Here is a 23,397-nt window from a genome sequence, read left to right as displayed (position 1 = left end):
TCCCTGTGCTCATTAAAAAGCACAAGCTTCTGATGCATCACTTTACAAGGCGCACCATTAACATTGGGAGAACTCTGAGTACTTTCCCTGCACACCCTGACCTTCTCGGGCTTCACACAACCAGCGGTGGATGCACTTTGCATCTCAAACAACTCTTGCTGCCTCTTTTCCCCTTTGGGCAGCTCTGAAGGTTTTCTTTGGCTGCCCAGTGCGCGTGGGACGATGACCATTCTTCATATACCACCATCTATCCATATATGTCACTTTGCAAAGAACAGGTCCATGGCTCCAGGAGGCTGACGTACTGGCAGTGGGAGGAGGAGGAAATGATAACTCTCCTAAGGGAGGTTGCCTGGAAATGCCTCTCACCCACCAAAGGGAAAAGGCGGAGTCATTTTGGGTAGAGAGGAAAGGTCGAGGTCAAAGGTCACAGGAAAGAATGTGCCAAGAAATAAAGCACATAGAGGGAAGTGTAAGGCCATGGAGGGTTTTGAAAGAAAACACTTTGAGGGCATAGGGACATGCTATGAGAGGAGGGGCTGAATTGTGCCTTATTGAATTGAAGCTACTGTCCCCTCCCTCTGCAGCACTGGCCTTTCTCTCTGGCTGCAAAGAACTTTGAGGGGTGCAGGCGCTAGGTAACCCCCTCCTCCTCCAGGGAAGAATAAGGATTGCTGCACACAGCCACTTGCATAAGTCATTGCTATGGAAAAAACAGCCTGGAAGAAAGCAGGAAGGGGATGTCGGGAGGCTGTATGATCTGAGCTACCTTGGAGGTGGAAAAAAAAAACCTGTTCTGGAATGGGCAGTGCCACGAAACATTTAAGTCAAGTGTCCCTTCCCTTTAGTTTTATTGCAGGGGGTGGGGGGATGCAGGAGGTGACCCAGCTCTTGGCATTTTGGAGAATGCTTGCTCTGCAGCAGGAGTAGCAAACCTTTGAGCCTCCAGGTGCTACTAAACTACAACTCCCACCAGCTCCATTAAGCAGGGCTCCAGTGGGCAGGTGTGATGGGTGTTGTAGTTCAGCAACTTCTGGAGGACCAAATGAATCCCATCTGTTCTGCGCCTGCTCAGACTAAGCAGGCCACTTCTTTTAAACGTAACACTCAAGGGGAAGGATAGTTCCACACAGGCAACTGTTCTGCACATGTTTTTTAAAAAGTGCCAATTATTTCCAGCAAAAGGGATGCCCCTTGGGGGCAGGCAGGGGGGAGGAGAAGGAAGCACAGTGGAGAGCTGGGTGACTTGGATGTCAAGGTTGCGTCAAAGAAGACACAGGCAGGTTCATCTTGCTGTGACCTAATCCCTGCACAGCTGCAGTGGAAGATTCGAAGGATTACAGGTCTGGAGGCTCAAAGGGATTCTAAAGCACAGCTATTCCCCACCACAAGTTTAGCATCTTCTAGAACTTGCTGTAGAACTTCCATTTTCTCCGCAGGTTCTTCCTATCTTAGAAGTAAAGGGTACACGATGCACACCAACTGTAAGTAAAATGGAATAGAGGACTCCCATCCAACACCAGTCCCTTCATTGCAGACTTCTGTAAACACTCCAAGAGTTTTTCAAGCTAATAAAACTTTGAACGCCTTCTTCATTACTGAGGGACATCCATGTTGGTTGCCATTCTGTATGACCACCTCAAAAAGCAGTTGTGTCATAGGATTTTTTTGGGGGGTGGGAATTCTCTAATTCTTGCACAACACCAGAGCAAGCCATTTCACCAGGAAACAGTCAATATAGGGTGGAATCTGCATCTGTTACAAGCAGCAGTGTAGCTTTTCCTGCTCTGCTCAGGTAATGTTTGGATGGGATCATGAGGGATGGATCTGCTTCCTGTGAATTTTACCATGAGGGTCGGGTAGGGCTATAATCCTATTGCTGCTGCCATTATATGGTGCAGGAAGCATAATGGAAGGAGGAAGAGAACACACCTGTAAAGATCTGAATCATATAATCACATACTACCGGTATGCAAAACAACCAAGCAGGAACTCGAACAGTAAGAGTAAAATTTATTCACAGATCAGTCAGTGCCCGTTAAATGCTGGTAATAAAATAGAACTTTTTTCTGAGATCTCCCTCTCCGTCCCATTGTTACGACCACAGATGTACCCAGTTGCTTAAACTACCGGTAAGCCCAGATTCATAAAACACCCCAGAATAGAGAATTGCAACCTCAACAGCCATCAAATCACAACAACCATCTTTCTAAACCAGGTCCAATCCTAATCTAGTTAGACATAGACCACCTTGGGTTTTTAAAAGCTCCAGATTTTCTCTTTAAAAAAATGATTTTGCTCCACTGTCACTCAAAACCAGCAGATCAAAAGGAAATTGCCACCACCTCTAATTCTCACAAGCAGTAAACACAGCAGTGAAGGTATGGTCTGAGCTGTGCCACTTCAGGCTGCCTAGGAAGGAATACCCCACCATACAATACAGTTTCCTGCACCTTATAAAACATGACAGGAAAATTGATTGGGTTAGAAGAACCATCATCTCCCAACATCTGGTGAACGGAGAGATATATGAAGAAGGAATCCTTTCAGCCCCTCAGTGTAGTCTGAAGTTGCCCAGCCCAGCCATAGGCTTATTTTACTTTTATCTAACACCCCCAATACATAATTTCAAGGCAACTTCACAATTTCAGCAATGTAACATTAAAAGCAACAAAACATGCAACATTTAAAATCTTTTACTATCTGTGAGGACTAGGCTTAAGATGTGCATCGGAAAAGGCTGTGAAGCAAAGAGGGGTTTCACCAAAGCAGCCTCCCTTCACTGAGCCTTTCAGCAGTAGCTTAAAGACACACACATCACCCTCTGTGCATTAATGGAAATGCTCCATTTTGCATGACAGATGCAGAACAACATCCACCAGCCTGCTAAAATGTGCACTTTTGGGGGTAACTCTTTTGCATGTTTCAGGAGTGGAAAAAATGGGACGGCTTTGCTACTGGGTGCAGCCATGCCTGGCTTTGGGATAACTTTTTATCCTGTAGGTTAAACACATGGCCGTGTGATTCATCTGCTAGCTGCTTCAGATTTATGCTCCTGCTGTCCACACACAAACCTTGCTTCACTTTATACCTGCATCATGTGAAGACTAATAATGTTAACACAAGGATTTTCTGAGACAATTATGTACTTTGTGCTTAGGTCTCCACACAATACAGGTGTGCAGCAAACCAAGGCTTATGCATGAACTCTATGTGATGACGTGCATATAAATCAGAAGCAAGTCAGATAAATGAAAAGGCTTCACCTCTCTCTCTCTCTCCCATCTCCACCCCTGTTATCCAAAAATCAGACAAGGCCCAGCAAGACACAGCAGGTGTTGTTCAGTAACTCCAGGACTGCCTACATATGTTGCTAGCTGGGCTTGGGGAACCCTCTTGCTCTGAGCCACTTCACACCATCAGTTGACATTCCCAAGGTCACAACAAACGCTGGATTTCCATTCTCCAAAGTGGGCATGAGTTCTTGCGCATCCCAGGATAAGCAATCCCTGTAAGTTGTGGTCTTTGGTTGCTGGAACTCACAGATTTTTCCCGGCCAAGCCATGAGCAGCCCAAGTCAAGACAGCAAGAAGTTTTATAACTTCATGCCTGCGCTGAGAGGTGCTATCTCACTGTAAGTTGTTCTGAATAAAGTGACAAGTTCCCTGCTGGAAGAATAAAGGGCTAGGAGAGGCCCAATGGTTGCTACTACGGGTGGCACTTTAATGGAAAAAGAGCATGTTAATGTGTGTGTGTGTGTGTGTGTTTGGGTTGCTTTCTTTCTTAAACAATGGGCTTTGATAATGGAACCCCCTCCCCACCATTGCAGTGCCAGCTCAGGTATACATCAGGCCTCCATGCAGCTGGGCAGGACACAGAAGTCCTTGCATTCCCCAAACAGGTAACCTCCCAAGGACAAAACCCTCTAAGCGCAGGGTCTCCTGGCCACCTCCCGCCTCATCTTTCCTCCCATGTGGGCACAGGGAAGGGGACCAATGGAGAGGAACCTGGTTGCCAAAACAGACAGAATATCCAGCAAGAGATGCAAACACAAAATGGCCGCCTTGGAACTTCCAAGCTTGGAGAGAACCCTTTGCTTCCAGCTCTTCCAGCAGGATTTAGGTGCCATATTCCTCCTTCAGCACAGCAGACCTGGCCTCCCTTCTCTGCAACGGCGCATCTGCTCTCCTAGGACAGCCGCTGGTGGCTCTCGCCGCAGATGACCTGTGCCGTCGAGCCATCTGTCTCTCGCACTCACTCACGCTTCCTCCTCAGGTAAAACACAGCTTCTGGGTGGAACGTTCACCCGACGTCAGAACTCCTGCAAAAACAATTGCACCCAGGAAACAAAAAAGAGGCAGCAGCATGAGCACTTGTACTGCCTGGACTTCGGCCAGTTGTTCAAAGTGGTGGCGGTAGCAGCAGGGGCGATGTAATTCAAAAGTTGCTCTAGCTGCAAATGTTTGCAGAAAACTCAAGAGCCCTGCTGGATTGGAGCAAAGTTCCATCAGGTTCGGCATCCCCTTTCTCCACAATACAAATTATAAACTGGTTCTGTCATGATTTTCCACCTTGTTAGGGCTACTGCACTGCCCTACCATCCTCAGTCTGCACTCAGCCAGCCCCCACTTGCTTAACTCTACTGAAAACCAGCCCAGAGGGTGGTATTGCCTGGATGGGGACACAGCTAGGGATATCTCACTCTGTTCCTCATTGTTGGCTCTCTGCCTTCCACCCAACCAGCCCCAACGGGTGCCAGCCACCACTGCCCAAGTAACCATCATTTTACAAGGGTGATGACACACAATTTTAAAGCAGGATCAAAAACTTGGTTTTTTCATACTGCGATGGCTCTTAATCAGGCATGAGTTGTGTAGAAAGTCTGTCAGTGGGGAGCAACAACTATGAATCCTGAAGATTTGGGGAGGGGAGGAGAGGGAAGGGGACATTAAGCCAGTATAATGTTTGCCGTGCAGATACGCCTTTATGTAACCCTGAACTTGGAGGAGAGCGGACAGAGAGCTTGAAAACAGAATGCCACTTTGCTACCAAGTGCTCTCTCTTCTCAGGCAGACATGCATCTCGTTCAACAGCGCTCCACTACGTACCTTCCTCCACTCCTAGGGCTATTTCTGGGGCTGCTTGCCCTTCTCTAGACTCTGCAGGCTCTCGAGATTAAGGTTGAAAGAACTAAGAGCCTTTCCTGGGAACACAGAAAAGCTATAATAAGCACAGGTGCCAAGGGGATGAAGATGTTCTTCAATGCAGGGCAGGGGAGAATGGAAACGGCAAGCCCATTATTTGACTTGGGACTTCACACCCGCCAAACAAGGGGAACATGAGCATCTGATGATCTTCAAACCTTACCCATTTCCCCCCAGCACTCCTCCAGAAGGGCCGAGAGCTCGGGCAGACTGAGGACCTTCAAGGAGGACGGCCATCCTTCTGTGCCTAGGGTAAAGAGGCAAATGGGCACAAAGCATCAGCGTATTGTGGGTCAGTACCCATTGGCCTGGATTGGGCCAAACATGGAGTGGGGGGGGGGGAGAGGGGTTAGGACAATGGACTGAACCAGGGACTGCCAACTTGAAGTGGTGGATTTGGCACTGAATAGGCTTCCAAATTTTTATGTCATGGTGTGGTTGTACACACACACACAGAGAGAGAGAGAGAGAGAGAGAGAGACAGAGAGAGAGAGAGAGACAGAGAGAGACTTTTTGCTTGTAAGGAAAAGCAGCAGTCAGTATCCATGCATCTTTCATATGAAATAGCTGAGACCTGGGGAAGGTGAAAGGGTGATGAAGAAGATAGGGCTCAAAAATAAGCCTGTCCTCTGAAGCCACTTCCCTTTCCCTCTCACACACACAGTCAGACACAGGACTGGGGAACCTGCAGCCCTACAGATGTTGCTGGGTTGCAACACTCATCATCCTTGACCATTGGCCGTGCTGGATAGGACTGATGGAGTCCACTGACACATGGAGGGCCACCTGTTTCACATCCTGCACTAGAACTGCCCACTTACCGGGTCCCAGCTGCGCTTTCACTTCCAACAACCGGCCAGCCGGCTGCTCTCGGTTCATTCGGGAAGACAGTTCTGCCTGACAGGCCCTACCAGAGAAACCAAAATACTGTCAGCAGGATTCTGTGAAAAGAAATAAAAACCGCACAAAGTAGAGCACAAGAAAGCAGGATAGTGCCGTAGTCTCAAGTGCCACACAAATATCCTAGAGCAGCGGAGTAAACCTTGGTATGCCACCGCCACAAAAATGAGGCGACAGCACTGAGCACCTAAGACAGAACTAAAGAGGAGAGGAGAGTTAGGACAAAGGGAATTTATCCCCTGACCACCTTCCTAACTCCAGGTTCGCGTGCACGCCACAAAGTCTACTACCTGAAAAGGTGAATTCTGCCGCTTATACAGGTTGTGTAAAAAAGGCATACATTTTGGGGAATTCTGCCATTTATTGTTCCACCCAATTCATTTGGGTCTTGTTAGCTGCCAATGAGACGGCAGGAGCAGGAAGGGGGTGAAGCCCCTCAGCAAGCGGGTGTCCTATTTAGTCATCTCTACTGTGGCAAATGTCCCACTCACTTTCTCTTTAGGCCTTCTTTACTCTTTAGATCAAGATGTGTATACTCTGAGTTGCTGCCTGCTTGTAGTGTAATTTTGCTGCTTGAAGCAGCATCTTTATACTGTCCTTTTCATTTCATGTAATGTACCAACCATGCTTTATTCATATTGTGAGCACTTTTTGGGGCATAATACTACATTCATAATAAACACATGTTATAACTCTATCAAAAGCTCCTAAGCCTCTTGGTGTTGTGTATAGGAATACATGTGAGTGCTGGTTACACATGTGGGTTTTGGCACACAGCTTGCAACAATGCGACTCCTACGATTGCACCCACACACTTTGATGTAATCACAAACCCTAGGGGCTGGAAACTTGTGTTTATTTTGTAATGCTTTTAAAAAATGAAAAAGAATATTCTTCACAAGCTGCACTGAAATCATATCCAGTGCTTTTCCCTGGCACCTTTCCAGAATCATGGATGCAGCTCCCATATTAGGCAGCTAAGATTGAGAACAAGAGGGAAGGATGAATTTCCAGACATGAAGCCACAAGCCTTTGACAATCATTGTCACTGAGTGCCTGGACTTTCCCCCAATTCAGAATCCTGCAGGTGGCACACGGGCTTCGCCTTGCAGGGATGCAGGAGCTTACAGAGAAGGGAGTGTAAAGAAACGGTGAGAAGGTTTGACCTTTGCTGGAGGCACTCACTGCATCTGTTCTAGGAGGATTCCAGCATTCCTGGCGATGGCCTGCACCTCTCGGAGTTTGGCCTGAGCATTGCTCCAGACCACATCCCGCTCCATCAAGCAGCTCTCCACCACGGCACGCAGCTCCTGCTCCTGGGACACCTGGCCCTTCAGCCCTTCCACCTCCTCACACCTCTGCAAGGGAACACGGGGAAAGTTGCTAAGAGACAAAGGTCTACATTTGTGAATTCCAAAGGGTTGAAAAAACTCCCACAAAACTCTGGCCAACAACTGTTCCTCTACTTCACTTTACTATCAAACTGAGTTTGGGTTTGGATTTTGGGGGTGGTACTAGCTTGCCAAAGGCTTTCCAATGCCACCAGGTTTCAGATCTCTCTCAATATATAATTTTTTATCGAGTTTTCGTTTTTCTACATTTCAAGTTAAACATTTTACAAACTTTAAAATATCCAATGACTTACTTCCATGGTTCACGTTGCATATCATGCTTTCCTGCATATTTTACTATAACCATTCAAATCAATTTTACACCTTTACATCAGTCAACTATTGTTTACTCTGTTGACTTTATATTAATGCTGCCAGCGTTTTCAGCTGTGTACAATTATTTCCCATATATTTAATACATATTTCCCACTCTTCTTTAAATATATACGTTCTTGCTCTCTTATTCTGTGTGTTAAATCTGCAAGTTCTGCATATTCTAACATCTTAAGCTGCCTTGCTCACTTTCCATTTTTGGGCTAACAGAACACGGGCTGCTGTTATTGCATACATGGCACATGGGAATTTCTGTCTGGGGTATTCCCAACGAAAGGGACTCTGTTTTGGGGGGGGGAAGGTAAATTTAAACATTTCCCAATATTCCTTCACCTTTCTACTTGTCCACCGTTTACAAAAAAAAGTTCCTCCCATCAAGTTTCAGATCTCTTAGCTGTGTGTCTAATGCTGTATCTTTCTCAAGCAACTTCAGATGAACAAGGACACCCTCCATGACTAGGAGGGGACAAGTGCATTCCCCATGCAGAAGCAGGTGTGCTTGACCAGAGGCAGAAGCTTCTCAATGGGCTTAAGAAGCCGGCTTCCTTACCTTATGGAGCTGAATGGCCAGTTCCTGCATTTCTGCTTCCAGGCGATCAGCATAGGCCAGCTCCAGGGCATCACTGGGAGGCCGGGCACTGCTATGCCATCGAGCAATGGCAGAGGTCATCTTCCTCTTTGGTCCAAAGAGACTACAGGGGAGAAAAAGCAGCAAAAGTTTAGCACCAAAGGTACAGTCTTCCTTTTGCTACTCCCTTCCTTCACTGGGGAAGTCTTCAGGCAAAACAGAACCACCCCGATTTTCCAAGACCCATGTTGAGACCCAAAGAGAGATCAATGTGAACAATACATATTCACACATAATGGGAGCTTCAATTAGACCAGTGTTTACTATGCATTCAAGAAATGCAAAGAATATTTAAAGAAACAGGTGGAAAAAGCAAATCTTATAGCAGAAATATGAAGGGTACAAAATTAAAATAATAATAGGAAATTAAAGGAAAATAAGGCATGCAATTAGTTAAGTAGATATAAAGCAGAGTGTAGGAGAGGCTGGAAGTCACAGATGGTGGAGGGGGGTGGGGAAAGGGATCTATTTTGGAAAAGTATGTTTGAAATCATTTTGAGAAGGTAGAATTTGGTTTATTGTCAGTCTGTGTTTATATTTTATTGTTAATTTAGTTTATTACTAATTTGTGTTTATATTTTATTGTTAATTTAGTTTATCATTAATTTGTGTTTATACTTTATATTTTCGTTATTTTTTGCTTTTTTGTTCTATTTCTATTATTGTATAGGTTTTTAATGAATAAATAAACTCTATTTTTTTTTAAAAAAATGCAAAGAAAAACATTCTGAAAACAAACATATATTATGTCCTATTTATTCTGCTTGACTCAAGGCTGGAGATGTGCAATGCTATATTGGGTACTGCAACCTTTCCCCCAGAAACAATGGGAACAATGCTTAGCCCTGAAATTTTGCAAAGCATTGGGCTATACCTTTGAAGCAATAAGGACTAGAAACATAAAAATTAGAAATTAAGAAAACGGCAATTCTCAGGAAGCTACCTTCTGTGCTTGTGCAGTATTGCCACACAACTGTGTACGTTCTGCAAAAATATTGCAGATTATACACAATTGACAAGGGCAGCTGTCCAGGTTATGCAGTCTGCACAACATAGAGCAGGAAAAAAACATTTCTAAGAGCGAGCATTAAAAATTATTTGGGAGCTATTCCTATATTGAACTGAGAATAAATAATTGCACAGTAGCCTTGCCAGCTGGGACCCGGGATTCTGCTAACAATGACAGCAGAGTGCTCAGTACAGTGGTACCTCGGGTTACAGATGCTTCAGGTTACAGGTGCTTCAGGTTACAGACCCCACTAACCCAGAAATAGTACCTTGGGTTAAGAACTTTGCTTCAGGATGAGAACAGAAATTGTGAGGTGGCAGTGGGAGGCCCCATTAGCTAAAGTGGTACCTCAGGTTAAGAACAGTTTCAGGTTAAGAACAGACCTCCAGAATGAATTAAGTTCTTAACCCGAGGTGCCACTGTATCTCTGGCTGGAAGGTACACGTCGTTCCTGGGATCATTTTCCTGATTATATGACAGCACTTCAAATGGAGAGCACATAAAGGGTCCTATTTAGATGCAAACTCGCTGGTTATAGCTGTGGAGTATTCAGGGCAGAAACTGCCTGGAGTGGAAGGACTTGGGGAAAGGGTACTAAGGGCAGCTAAGCCTCCAGCCAGCCAGCAAAGAAAGAAAGGGACTCACGTAATGCCAATCTCTTTCAAGTCACTCTCTGTCAAGGTCAGGAAGATGCGAAGGTCGACGTCTTGCTCCTCAAACACTTGCAGGTACTTCAGGCAGCCAATCTGCTCAAGGAAGGTGGCCAGATCCTGCAGCACAGGCAGTGCACGGAGGACAAAAAAGAGGGAGAAGTTTAGGACTCTTGGACGCTGAGAGACTCTAGCTGCATCACAGCATGTTGTAAGCCAGGCTTCCAGCTTCATCAGGATCTCTGCCCCACTAGGCCTTTAGCACCACCTTGCCCCCTGCAATTTGACACGGCACCTAATACACAAGGACTGTCTCTGACACTGGCTCCTCTGTCCATCCCTGTCCCTCGCCCTGTCCAGCCCCAGAAAGTTTTCTGACCACCACGCCATGATTACCTGGGGCCCCGTGTAAGATGCTGCCTCTGCGTGAGAGGGGCTGCAGTGATGGCTGGACATCCGGGATCGGCAAGACCAGTGGCTGTCGCTGTTGCTGCAGCGACTCTTTGCCTTCATGTAGCTCTTGGGGTGCTTTCGTATGGAGAGCTTCGTTGCATGGTCTGAATCCTGGAAAAATATAAAGCAGTGGCATGTTTTGAGAAGAAGGAACACGACGCAGCTCCAATCCTCAAAGGGATGCAAGGACATCATTATCCTTTTGTTCATTGTGTGAAGCATCTGTACTCTTACATTCTTATGAAGCAGGAAGAATGGAAGTGAGAGAGGCTCCTCTTACCAAAGCAGAGAAAGAAGAGGCAATGGGAGGAGAACTGAAGGACGAATGAATCCTCTTATTCTAGCTTCCCAAGATGCTTGAACAAAAGCCCCTCACCAGCCACCCACAGGCAAGGCAGGGGTAGGGAATCTTTCTGAACCCAAGAGCCACATTTCCAAATGGGCAACCTCTTGGGGGCCACATGCCAGTGGTAGGCAGTGCAAGAACAAGAGGCAAGAAACAAGTGTGAATTTAACCTTTGTACAGTGGGCTACAAGCTCTTGTACAAACAAAGGAAGAGGCATTATCCTAGTTCAATGACACATTCCAGCCAGGCAAAAACAGGGCTGACCCTACGGCCAGGCTGGGTGGTGCAGGGTGCCAGGGCACCTGCCCGCCTGCCGCGGAGCTGCGCCCGCCCGCCGCGCTGGGAAACGGAGGGATCCGTCGCACCACAGCGCCAGGGCACCAAATATGCTTAAGACGGCCCTGGGCAAAAACAGAACAAAACTTGAAGATGTGAAGCAGGCATGGTGAGGGGTGTGGTCTGGGGGAGACTCCAGAAAGAGAGGCTCCCTAATTTGAGGAGTCAAGGTTTCTTTCTATACACCAGGAGTGGGGAAACTTTGGTCCTCCAGGCTCTTCTAACTTTAATGATAGCAAAAGACTTTCCTCGTTGCTTTCCAGAGAGCCTTCGCTGCTGATCCCCACTGCTTTGGCAAGACTTTCGCTGCTGCTGCTGGTCCTGATGGTGGCTAAGTTATTGGTGAAGAGGGAATTCTCTTCTGAAATAGGCAGAAGTTATGAAACAGTAAGTTTCCATTCAGGCCTCATAGATGCTTACTGATGACAACTTTCTGGATTAACTATTCTAATACAAAACATACACCACCACAATAAAAAGTGATTATGTCAGGAAGTCCCCAAGGTTGGCCAGGCTCATCCAACAGCAACAAGAAACTGAGCCTCTGGTGTCATCGGCCCAGTCCTGTGAAATACTCTGCCAATATTCAGCAGGTGCCTTCTTTTTGAACCTTTAAAGGCATGCTGAAAACTTGTTTTATTCCCTCAAGTTTATGCTGGCGATTAAGAATACATCTTTCCATAATAGCTGATTTCTTATTCATTTATTTACACGGTTTTATTGTATGGTTTTATTTAAATGATTTTTTTTTTTTAAAAAAAGAACAGCAGTATATATAAAAAAATCATGTTTAAGAAAGGTACCCCGGCTGCTGCTGCTTTCCACATCATGCTCATTGATGGGAGATGTGACATCTCTGTAGCGGAGATCTCCTCCTTCAAAGGCACTCCCATCGTCATTAAAGGTAACATAGCCTTCTGGAGGGACCTGCTCTGTGTGCAAAAGGGGGGCAGAGGGATAGAGAGGTGAACAAATGAAAAAAAGGAAAGAGATTTTATTTGTTGCTGGGTTAAATGAAGAGGCTTATCTTTCCCCCCACCAACCAAGAGGTTCAGTACTGCCTCCTGCTTTTTCTTCTGCTGGAGCTCATCAAGCGACTGCTCTACGGAGGTTTAGAGGCTTGCTTGGAAGTTTTAGTTAAAATTAAGCACTATACTATAGACTCCAGAGAGCAAGCAGCTGTGTTCCAAGTTCATAAGTATAGGAACATAGGAAGGTGCCTAATACTGAGTCACATCATTGGTCCATCTTGCTCAGTGTGGTCTACACTGATTGGCAGTAACCCTCCAGGGTTTCAGAGGACATTCCCAGCCCTACCTGGAGACACCAGGGACTGAACCTGGAACCTTCCACATGCAAGGCCGATGCTCTACCAACCAAGCTACAGCACTTCCCTGAACATGGTGTTCAAGGAAGGAGGGTGATGAAGCAATCAGCCGAGGGACAAGAGGAAGCTACCCGTTGAGAGAGAGAAGAAGCGAGCCTGAACTCACCATAACGAGATGGGCTTTTTGCCCCAATTCTGACCGCCGTGATCTTGGCCAAAGCGTGGGGTCCTTCGTGAATACTGGGGCCTTTGGACTTGCGAGCAGGCCTCTGCCTCTGAGGGGCAGAGTAGGATTCGTCCGATGAGCTGAGATCTTCATACTTTCCTAAGTGCCAAAATGCATCAAGTCAGCGGATGCAGAGTGCATACAGATATTAAATTCCAAGGGCAGCATCCAACTAATTCTGCAGTGCCAAGGAATGTCCACTCCTTCTCTTTCTCCTTTTCCCCTGCCCCTCGCTCACTAAATCTGTCATGGGATTTGCCACAACCCTCAGTCCTGGTCAATTGGTCCATGGGGGTGGGAGGGATTGGGAAGCATTGGTCTAATGAAAAGATGGGAGTCAGTGACTAGAAATGCAGGCAGCAAGCAAGGTTTCTGCCTAAGCAAGCCGAAAGGTCCTTTCCATGCGAAACTATAAGGAGACGTGAGAGTCACCTGGGCCCCTGCAGAAGACCTTGGGCACAGGGGCTGTGTGCAGGTCTAACAGCCCCACAATCTTCATGTGCCCATACTTCATGGCCAACATCCGTGCCGTTGCCCCGGTGCTATCACGTACATCCACTCTCACACCCTGTTGGGAGGAAGCAGACATAATTAAATTTTGCCGACAGGAAAGGGGAGGGAGGCTTAAACAGATCCAAGGGGCTGTGTGGTCGAACCCAAGAGTGCATTTTCACATGCCGTGTCCCTGAAGAATTGACTGAAGGATTTGCACCACCAGCAAGGCTCTGCATACCCACCATAACCATCGCATTTGTGCACTAGCCAACCTGGACTCCTTGGGGAGAAAGGGCAGGGCATAAATTCAATAAATAATTTAGCTTTGAGCATTAAACAGTTTTCAGGGCACGAAGTTAGAAATCTTTGCTTGCGTTTGTGCTATTAAAAATGGCACCACTATGTGGTCAATGTATGAATTTCAGGCTTCAAGAGCTCTAGCTACTCTTTTGACAAGATACGGCTATGAGAAGCACCAGACTCCATGCCAGCAAGTTGGGCTCCTGATCCCTTTTGAAGCACGAGAGCAGAGGCAAGTGGGATCTGTGACAAAATATTGCAGTGCATTCTCATCCAGGCTGTCTGGTGCGTTTTGAAAGATGGATACATAAGCTCATCCTAATGATGGAAAGTCAATGAACTATCTTCAGTCCTGCTTGAAGTTTACTTGCAGGCAGTTACAGAAAGTGGAGTGTCCACTTTTGGACGGAAGTAACAGGCTATAGCATCCTTCCCTCTTCCCTGGATGTCTCTAGTACAGCATTCCATCAACTATTAAAGGAGAAGGTCTGGGGCAAATAAGGAAGGTGGGGGGGGGGGGAGGGTATGGCTTCCTAACCCAACAATGAACAAATGAAACCAGCTTATTAAAAACTGGTTTGATAGGCTTAGAAATCAAACACTTGAAAAAGCCTTCATGACAATTAAAAATATTATTATTATTTTAAAAAATGGGTAGACAAGCGTGTAGGCATGAAAACCACATAAAAATCCAAAGGTCTACACATGCTCCATATAAAGAAGCCTTTGCTGAAAAGACTTTTGTGTGCTGCAGCTGTTGGGGAGATATGTACAAAAAAGGCTTTATTCTGTACGTTTCACAGCTTTCAAATCCCTTTGGGGGAAGGAAAGAAATGTGTTAGATACAACCCTTCCCTTTCAACCATCTTCACCCCACTTTTATCAACAGAAGAAAGGCCTACATGAACACCCTTGTTTGATTGACCCAACATATTCCCTCCCTCTAATAAGATAATAAGACATGTACAGGATGACTATGAAGAAGGTCTAGATGTGATGCTGAAGGAAAGAGCTGGCATTTCAAGAGGCTGCTACAGAAAGCGATATTCATGCTGAATGTGAATTAACTGCACAGAGTGATTCAGAGACTGGTTTCAAAAGCATGGTATCTCTCAAGAGGAGGAAAGAAGGGGACAATGTTTCTAATTAAGGCTTCCTGAAAGAAATGTTATGCATGAAGGCAGATCAACGGGAGCATCCAGTACGGATCTAGGCGTGGGAACATGCTGAAGAAGTTGTATGGATGTGAAGCTTCTCTCATTTCCCCTCCTTTGGCAATAATCAAGAGCAATCATTGAAAGAAATAGCCTTGAATCAAGATGTAGTTTTCTTAATATAGTGGCTTTTCAAATTGGCAGTATTTCTGCATACTGGGAAGCAAAATTGGTTGTGGAGAAGGGAAACCAAAGGTGCCTTGGAACACCTGAGAAATGAACACTCACTTACATGATTGAGAAGATTCTGGACAATGATCTCATGGCCAGATGCAGCTGCTTCCATCAGAGGAGTATATCCACAAAGGGGCTCCCTGGACAACAGAAATATATAGCCCATGAAAGGCTCAAGTCAGAAAATGGGGCAGTCATCAATGCAACGGGGGCATGCTAGTCATCCACAGCTAGAGGAAGCAGGGAAAAAAGTACCAAGAGCAGGCAACCCTAGAGGCATAGATCTTGGGACTTCTTGGTTTTCACACCACATTCCTGGTTGAATAAATAAAGCGACCTTACACAGAATCAGACCACCAGTCCAACGAGCCTAGGAATGCTGACCCTGAGAAGCAGTGCTCTTCAAGGGGTTGGGGTTGGCCTTTGCCAATGGCTCTGCTGGCCTCCAGCTAAGGGGCTGAACCTGGGATCTTCCACCTGCAGAGCAGGTTCCATGCTACCGAGTCAGGGCTCCACCTGTTGGCTGTGTCAGGCTTGCCCTTGAATTGTGCTCTACATATTTTAAGCTCTATCTCAGGGATGGTGAGCCTGTGGCACTCCAGGTGATGTTGGACTGCAAATCCCATCATCCCTGAATGCTAACCTTGCTGGCTGGCACTGATGGGAGTTTGAAGGGCCACAGGTTCCCCATCTCTGCTGAAAGCTATGAGCTACCAACTGAAGCCCCTGAGGCCCAATCCAATACCGTGAGAAGTCTTAAGCATGTCGGGCGCCCGGGCGCCATGGTGCGGAGATCGCTCCGGCGCCCCCCGCTCCGCCCCGTTTCTTGCTGCGGCTGGTGGGCGGGCACAGCGGGTCTGCCGCATGCCGGCCCTGCACCACCCAGCCTACCCCTAGAGCCGGCCCTGGTGAGAAGCCTTGCCACCCCTCATTCTCTTCTCAAATTGATAGGAAACTTAGGCTGACTTAATGGTGAGCAGCAAATCTGCCCCTAAGTTGTACCACCTCAAGTTGCAGGTGGGGTCTCACATGCTTGAATACATTTCCATTCAAGAAAATGTCTTCCACATAAAATACTAGTGTGTTGGGGAGATGAGCTCTGGCTTGGTTTTCTCTCCGGTATGCTAGGCCAGGAGAGCCATAGCTAACATTAAAAACAAAAAACAATCCTTTTGTATATGGAATGCCCACTACAGTGCTCTCTTAAAACATCAGCTGAAGAGAAAAACTGGGAACAATGCCAATAAAGTCTGATGGTTTGTCTTCAAAACTAAAATACCAGTTACTGTGTCAGAAGTATGAACTTTTCCTGCTAGAGTTTCCACCCAATATGCTCCATGGAAGTAAATGGTTCTTTCTGGCAAAACAAACAAGCTGATAGCACTTTGGATTCTGAGACTGTTCCAGGAATATGGATCAAACCCACCTCAGAAAACACATTTTTGGTTATTGAGAGGGAAGGAATACTGTAAAGAAAGCAACATGAGATTCATGTCCTAAGAGGAGAAGAAAGAGTCCACTGAGAGCTTATTTTTAGTAGTCAGGGGGTGGCATTAAAGCCAGAAGAGAAGGTTTGAAAATGAGCCATCAAGGCAAAAGTCAAGATAAAGAAGAGAAGAATCTCAGAAGAATGAATTGAGAGGTAAGATTTGATAAGGAAAGAGTAAGGAGAACCCAGTACTATTTTTTTTTGTAGAAGTGAAATGGAAAGAATGGAACCCCAGCAACAGCATAGCATGCACACATTCTTGCCAACAGGTCATCTCACTAGTTCCCGTGCAAGTTTGTGAAAATCTTCCCCTTGCAATATATTCCCCACTTCTGCCCATCCCCACAGCTAAAAGTTGTTTGTACTTTTACCCTCTTCCAGAAGAAATAGCTATCACAAGCAAAACTTGTGGGATGTAAGATTTTAGATAAATATGTTTACTCGTTACTAATTATTTTTAAGGGAGCAGTCAGAAAGTCTATCCTCAATGCTCCATTTCTCTTACATCAAAAAGAATGGAAAATTAATCATCTGCCTAGAAAGTCTAAAGGCAAGCAGATCTGACTTGTCAGTTAGCCAGCCTGTGCCAAAATCTGAGCGAGATTTTATCTGAAGCTTTTTTAACCAATGTATTGCTTTACGCATAACTCCTCCTACCAATAGATTTACCCCCTTCAATTCATGCACTGTGCTGTTGTTGTTTTTCTGCCCTACATTCAAAGCAGGAAAAGTTTAGTTCAATTTATCCAAGTCAGGAGTTGTCAACCTTTTTGACAAATGCTTTGCTGATCAACCCCAAAGTACTGTTTTAGTGCCCACCTACAATGCAGCTTCTGTACCAGGGATGACTGGATTGGGTGTTACCTCTAATCTACTGAGCCAGGGAGGTGACAGGAATGTGGAAGAGGAAGGCAGGCCAAACCTAATCTGTGTGCCATATCCAGACCCAGAGGCCTACCAGGTCATGCCCAAGAGTGTCACAAACATTGGTGTCACAAACATCTGTATTATTTTATCGTGTTTTTAATATTCTGTTAGGAGCCTCCAAGAGTGGCTGGGGAAACTCAGCCAGATGGGTGGGGTATGTATGTATGTATGTATGTATGTATGTATGTATGTATGTATGTATAAATAAAATAATAATGTCATATGCACATAAGAATAGGCTGCTGGATCAGGCCAGTGGCCCATCTCATCCAGCATCATGTTCTCACAGTGGCCAACCAGATGCGTATGGGAAGCTCATGAGCAGGAGTTGAGCACAACAAGTTTCCCCTCTTGAGGTTTCCAGCGACTGGTACTCAGAAGCATACTGGAGATGTCCGTCACATACGGCACTCATGGCTTAACTTAACTACTCACAATCTAGATGCAAGAGTACAGCAGTGTGACTTCCTATGTTTTCCCCTCTTTTGCATGTGTCATGAAAGCATTTTTTCTATGAAAGCTAAGCTACTTCTTCCCCTTAAAATACCGCCAGATATTTGACACAAACAAACAAACAAACAAACAAGCAGGCCTTTCACAGGCCCATTTCTCTCTTACCTGCAGTTTGCATTTGCTCCATTATCCAATAAGAACTTGACCATTTGCTGATGGCCAGCACTGGTGCAGTGGAAGAGGGCAGTCCAGCCATGGATGTCCTTCATCTCCAACTCGGCACCTTGCTTCAAAGAAATACAGAGAGGCCGTTAAGGCAGGGCACCTACTGCGTGTGACACTGAAGCCAGGGTGCATTTCTGTATAAACAAGAGCTTGCAATAATGAACAGAGGGAGAGATCGCTTATTTCAGGCAGAAATTTACAACCATGTTACTTTTAGTTTCTTATTTCTATACCACTTTTCTATTATGCTAATAGCATAACCAGGGGAAAAGAACAGCAACCCAGAGAAGGCTCTTCTCACAGCAATTTAATAGCAAACCACTTACAGCCGCAGAGTGTCCCCATTTTATTCTGGGTTATTGCATCAGTTTTATTCATTGTCTGATTGAATGCATTCAGAAAAGTCATTTAAACAGGATCCTGCCCCTGTGTGGTGTGAGTGGAGGAGTTACTGGAAAGAGCTCTAACACTCATACTCCAACAGCCTGTAACTTTGAGTAGACTTGAGACTTTGAAGGATGCTCTCATGCTGCTGCACCCTACAGGAGTTATGAAAGAGGACAGCAGGCTTTATCTCACAGCCACTCATGGTGTCTGAGATTGCCACCCTTCTCCTTAGTCCCATAGAACTTAATAGGAGCCACTGACAACCACCCCTGAACAACCCTGTTTGCACCTTTGGTTTCACTTCTTAGTCATGCGCGATATCTTTAGACTGCACAGTTGGTGCCTTTCACAGCTATTGCCAAGTACACCCACCTGAAGGAGGAAGGCAGCAACGCTCTCATTTCCACAGCTAGAAGCCAGCATCAGCGGAGTCTGCCCTTCTGGTGTTGGTACATTCACATTCACGCCAGCCTCTAGCAGTATGCGTACAATGGTGTCATGACCGATGTAAGAGGCATACATTAGCGGGGTCCAGCCACCGCAATTCCGCTGATTCAGGTCTACCTCCCCACTGAAAGGCATGAATCAGATTAGTGCTCCATGGGCAGCTTATCACAGGCAAGTTACATAGTTTTTGAAGGTTTCACTCAAGGAAACAAACAACTTTATAAGTTTTGCTGATATTCCTGGTAGCAATGTGTGCCCCCACTTTGCCAGTAGCAAGTGGAAAGGTTCACAGCAGCATTCTTCTAAGCATTTTGGTCGCACCATTTGCAGGTGGCACATTTGCACCACTTTTAACAGCCATGGCTTCCCCCAAAGAATCCTGGGAACTTTGCTCTAAGGGTGATGGGAATCATAGCTTTGTGAGGGGGGCTGAACTACAGTTCCCAGGATCTTGGGGGAAGCTGTGGCCGTTAAAATGGAATAAATATGCTTTAACTGTAGGGTGTACATGTGATCAACTACTACCTTGCTTCAATGCTTTCTGGTAGCCTTTAGCCACCTTCATGTTTCACAAAATTATTTTGAATTGCACGTAGTGACAAAAGCCTGGGGTGTATGTGCAACAGAATGAGGTGGTAGACTCTTTTTTAGGCTGAAGGTGGGGTGGGATTTTGGAATAATCCCCCATGGATAAAAATCACATGGTGAATGAAAAAGTAGCTCATTGCGGGGGAAAGGTTATAATTCAGACTGCTCCCTGCTGTGCTCATTTTCTGCAGAGAAGGGCTGTAGCAGAAAGCCTCAGGTCCCATCTCTGGCATCTCCAGGCAGGGCTGGAGAAATAGAGCTGAGTGTCATCAGCATACTGCTGACAACATACCCTGAACCTCTGGATAACCCCAGCCAGTGGTTTCATGCAGATGTTAAACAATGTGGGAGATAGGATTGAGCCCTGCGTAACCCCACATTAAAGGTTCCATGGGGCTGAAAAGCATTCCCCAAGCAACACCCTCTGGGGATGACCATCTAAGTAGGACTGGAACTACTGCAAAGTGGTGCCACCCACCGCTAGTTTGGACAGTCATTCCAGAAGGATACCATGGTCAATGGTATCGAAAGCCTCTGAGAGGTCGAAAAGAATTAACAGGGTCATGTTTCCCTTGTCTCTCTCTTGACAGATGTCATCATACAGGACAACCAAAGCAGTTTCTGTACCAAAACCGGGCCTAAAACCTGATTGAAATGGATCCAGAAAATCAGTTTCTTCCAAAAGCGTCTGGATCTGGTCTGCAACCACTTGCTCCAGAACCTTGCTCAGGAAAGGAAGATTAGCAACTGGCTGAAAGTTAGTTAGGTTTTCCAAATCCAGGGGCGGTTTCTTAAGGAGTGGCTTTACCACTGTCTCCTTCAAACAGGCAGGGACCACCCCCTCTCATAAAGAGGCATTGATCACCTCCCTGGCCCAGCCAGCTGTTCCTTCCCTGCTGGTTTTTATTAGCCAAGAGGGGCAAGGGTCTAGAGCGCAAGTGGTCGCCCTGACTGATCCGAGCACCTTGTCCACATCATCAAGCCTTACCAACTGAAACTCATCCAACACAACAGGACAAGACTGTGCTCTGAACACCTCATGAGATTCATCTGCTATAACAGCAGAGTCAAAGTCTTGGTGAATGCAAGCAATCTTATCCTCAAAATGTTTTGCAAACAAGTCACAATGAGCTACCATTGGTTCTATCACCTCCTTTGGGCCAGCCTGTAAAAGGCTCTGTACAACCCGGAAAAGCTCTACTGGATGACATAATGAGGCTGCAATGGAGGCAGCAAAGTATGCCTTCTTTGCTGCCTTCACTGCCACTAGGTAGGCTCAATAATGAGCCCTTCAGTTGCATTCATTCGGATCTTTCCTCCACTTGCATTCAAGCAGCATTTGGAATCCCACTGGATCCCTCAGCCTCCAAGGGCAGACCTTCTTAATAGGTCCCCCACCTCTGCAGAGGGGAAGAAGCTGCTGACAGTTTAAATCTCAACAGGAAGTGATCTGACCACGACAAGGGACTGATGTCAATGTCCCCTACCTTCAAATCACTCTCTTCCTGCCCAGTTGAGAAAACAAGGTCCAGAGTGTTGCCTGCCATGTGCTTTGAGCTGGTGACATGTTGGGACAGCCCCATGGTTGTCATTGCGACCATGAAGTCCTGAGCTGCCCCAGAGCCAGCTGCCTTGGCATGGATGATGAAGTCCCCCAGAACCAGCAGTCTGGGGGTCCTCAACACTGTCTCCGAGACCAGCTCTGTCAGCTCAGGCAGGGAGACTGCTGGGCAGCGAGGCAAACGGTAAAGTAGCAGAATCCCTAATCTGTCCTGATTGCCCAACACCAGGAACACAGTATTATTCCCTCCCCAAACGTCTCCTCCTTACCGTTGAATACTCTCCTTTACCACCTCATACTGGCCAATTGAGGCTGCTGTGTGAAGGTCCAGTGGAACATCTAACTCTTGGCGAGAGACCATTTGACCTGCGCCATGCCACATGGATAGGCTGAGATTCAGCAGATCCGACTCGCTGGCTTCATCACTCAGCTCTGACATTGTGTCTTGGTGGGCTGAAAGACAAGCACCGTCAGTTCTTCACCTTCACTACCTAGCTAAAAGGGTTTCCAATCGTCTTGGGGTATGATCTGAAAGCTCCTGAAGTTGGGACCCTGGTGTACCCTACCTTAAGTTCAATGGGTAAAAAGGCAGTATACAAATAAACAAAATAAGGAGATCTGAGAAGAAAAGAGAATGATCTTCTCCTGTCTTTGTGCATTCTTCACAAGACTAGAGAACTATCTTCACTTACTAATGTCTAAAGACCAACATGCTGTTAAAGGCACAAAAGCAGAACAGATCCAATCACAAGACTAAAGGAAAACACAAACCACCATGCACTGCAATTACTGGGAAACCTAGTCTTTTTGAAATGTCCATGATAAGTTGACTGTTTCGCAGGTGAGACCTATTCACAGTGAAGGGAACCCGGAAGGTGACAAATGACCGTTCTGATACTTGGTTCAATTTACTTTTTTGTTCTTGAACAACAAGGAACTATACAGGCCATGAAACCTCATGTCTTAAACACTGGAAATCCCACACAGACACACGTAACGGTCCTTGATAACATACCAGCTATCACCCACACTTTCAACTTCATCCTCAAATCTGTAAGTTTCTCATTTTAATTTCACAATTTTCACAAACACATCAATTTTATACCCATTATGTGGTACATTTTATGTTATTAAAACAATAAAATAAGTTGCCTTGATGTGGCTTAGTTGTTGTATTAAGCACTTTTTAATCCACTCCAGGCACAACATAGTAAAGAACTGTAAATGCATATAAATAAATATTTCAGCCCCCCACCCCTCAAAGAGCTCTATTTTATTTTTTGGGGAAATGTTACATCTCTGAGCTGGAAACCCTCTAACAAGCTGGTTTTCTATGTGCAAGGAGTTCTTGTGTACAGAGCAGCATACAGCAAGAACAAGAGAATCAGGAACAAAACAATTCTCTGCACCCAAAAGATGAACAAGAAGACCAGGCTATAACTGTTCTCTCTAGCAGAGTAATTCCTATGAGCCAGAATTGCTATGGCCATTGTTCTGTACGGAGGGCCAAACAGGGAAAACTAGAGCCAAAACCTACCCAACCCCCTGCAAGCAGAAAACAAACATGTGAGTGCAAGAAAGATAGGGTCCAAATCTTCCTTCCGGGACACTAGCTCTATTTGTGCAGTAATCTTTGCTTTGCTCTGGTTGCTGTTCTTTTGTGTGGAGGAGCCCTCTGTCATGAGGCACCTCTGCCCTTGCAGTCTGAAGTGATGCAGCCCAGGCATAAGGCGCTAAGGGCATTCTGCGCTGAGGGTGATGCTTCCAGGGCACAGCTGTGTGTGTGTGTGTGGCCCCCCAACCGCTGGACTCCAACTCCCATCAGCCCCAGCCAGCAGGGCCAAAGGCCAAGGTTGATGGGAGTTGGAGTCCTGAAGTACCTGGGACGCTCATAGGGTCCCCCCACCCTCCAGCCCTCCGCAGGAGGCAACAGCCCACAGCTCAGAGGCGCCCCTCACGCCTATGCCTCCAGGGTGCCCAGAGAACCAAGGCCCGGACAGTGTACTGGGCTCCACCTAGTGAGGCAACGAGCACGCCAAAGGCCTTCTGCATCCACAACCTCCTACGAGGCTCCGCTTCCAGCCCGGCTAACACAACTTCCGCCTCCTCTGCTGCCGTACAAGCCTCGCCTCACCTCACCTGCTTCACCTCAGGTCGCCTCAGCCGCTCTCCCGGAAATGCCCGACAATGACGTCGCGGGCAGAGCGTCAGGACTTCCGGAAGGCCCCCCCCTCTCTCTGTGCACCACGTGATCATCACCCGCCTCCTCCTGGAAGCTGCGATATTGCTCAGCCAGCCAATGAAAAGCTAAGACTGTAGCGCTCCCCACCCGC

At 46.4% G+C, this 23,397-nt stretch overlaps 1 protein-coding gene across 5 annotated transcripts; it reads right to left on the bottom strand.

Annotated features, from left to right (window-relative positions):
• Window positions 1-1,993: 1,993 nt before the first annotated feature.
• Window positions 1,994-23,283, bottom strand: ANKS3 (ankyrin repeat and sterile alpha motif domain containing 3). 5 transcript variants are annotated; one of them, XM_060282382.1, is made up of 17 exons: window positions 23,204-23,283; window positions 21,334-21,517; window positions 18,841-19,039; window positions 18,022-18,143; window positions 15,046-15,127; window positions 13,237-13,372; window positions 12,745-12,903; window positions 12,055-12,183; window positions 11,502-11,612; window positions 10,512-10,681; window positions 10,111-10,235; window positions 8,379-8,520; window positions 7,290-7,462; window positions 6,026-6,111; window positions 5,368-5,451; window positions 5,109-5,203; window positions 1,994-4,321 (listed from the first exon to the last, which is right to left on the bottom strand). In XM_060282382.1, exons 2-16 carry the CDS (start codon window positions 21,501-21,503, stop codon window positions 5,127-5,129), a joined length of 1,965 nt encoding a protein of 654 aa, XP_060138365.1. In that variant the 5' UTR covers window positions 21,504-21,517; window positions 23,204-23,283; the 3' UTR covers window positions 1,994-4,321; window positions 5,109-5,126. The 5 variants fall into 5 exon arrangements, 3 of the variants coding, with proteins under 3 accessions (XP_060138365.1, XP_060138366.1, XP_060138367.1); XM_060282383.1 differs by having other exon boundaries at window positions 23,199-23,273; XM_060282384.1 differs by lacking the exons at window positions 21,334-21,517; window positions 23,204-23,283 and having other exon boundaries at window positions 18,022-18,139; window positions 18,841-18,962.
• Window positions 23,284-23,397: the final 114 nt, after the last annotated feature.

The sequence above is a fragment of the Zootoca vivipara genome, chromosome 14, assembly GCF_963506605.1.
Source record: "Zootoca vivipara chromosome 14, rZooViv1.1, whole genome shotgun sequence".
Taxonomy (NCBI): Eukaryota; Metazoa; Chordata; class Lepidosauria; order Squamata; family Lacertidae; genus Zootoca; species Zootoca vivipara.
Note: the sequence above shows the minus strand (reverse complement) of the source record. Positions and strands in the feature narration are given on the sequence as shown.

Coding starts and splice junctions, on each gene's coding strand:
- ANKS3 (XM_060282382.1), bottom strand. CDS start 21,503: ATGTCAGAGCTGAGTGATGAAGCCAGCGAGTCGGATCTGCTGAATCTC. Junction 18,144..18,840: donor TTGCTGCCTTCCTCCTTCAG/GTGGGTGTACTT, acceptor ATTTCTTTGAAG/CAAGGTGCCGAGTTGGAGAT. Junction 12,184..12,744: donor AAAAAGCCCATCTCGTTATG/GTGAGTTCAGGC, acceptor TTTTGCACACAG/AGCAGGTCCCTCCAGAAGGC.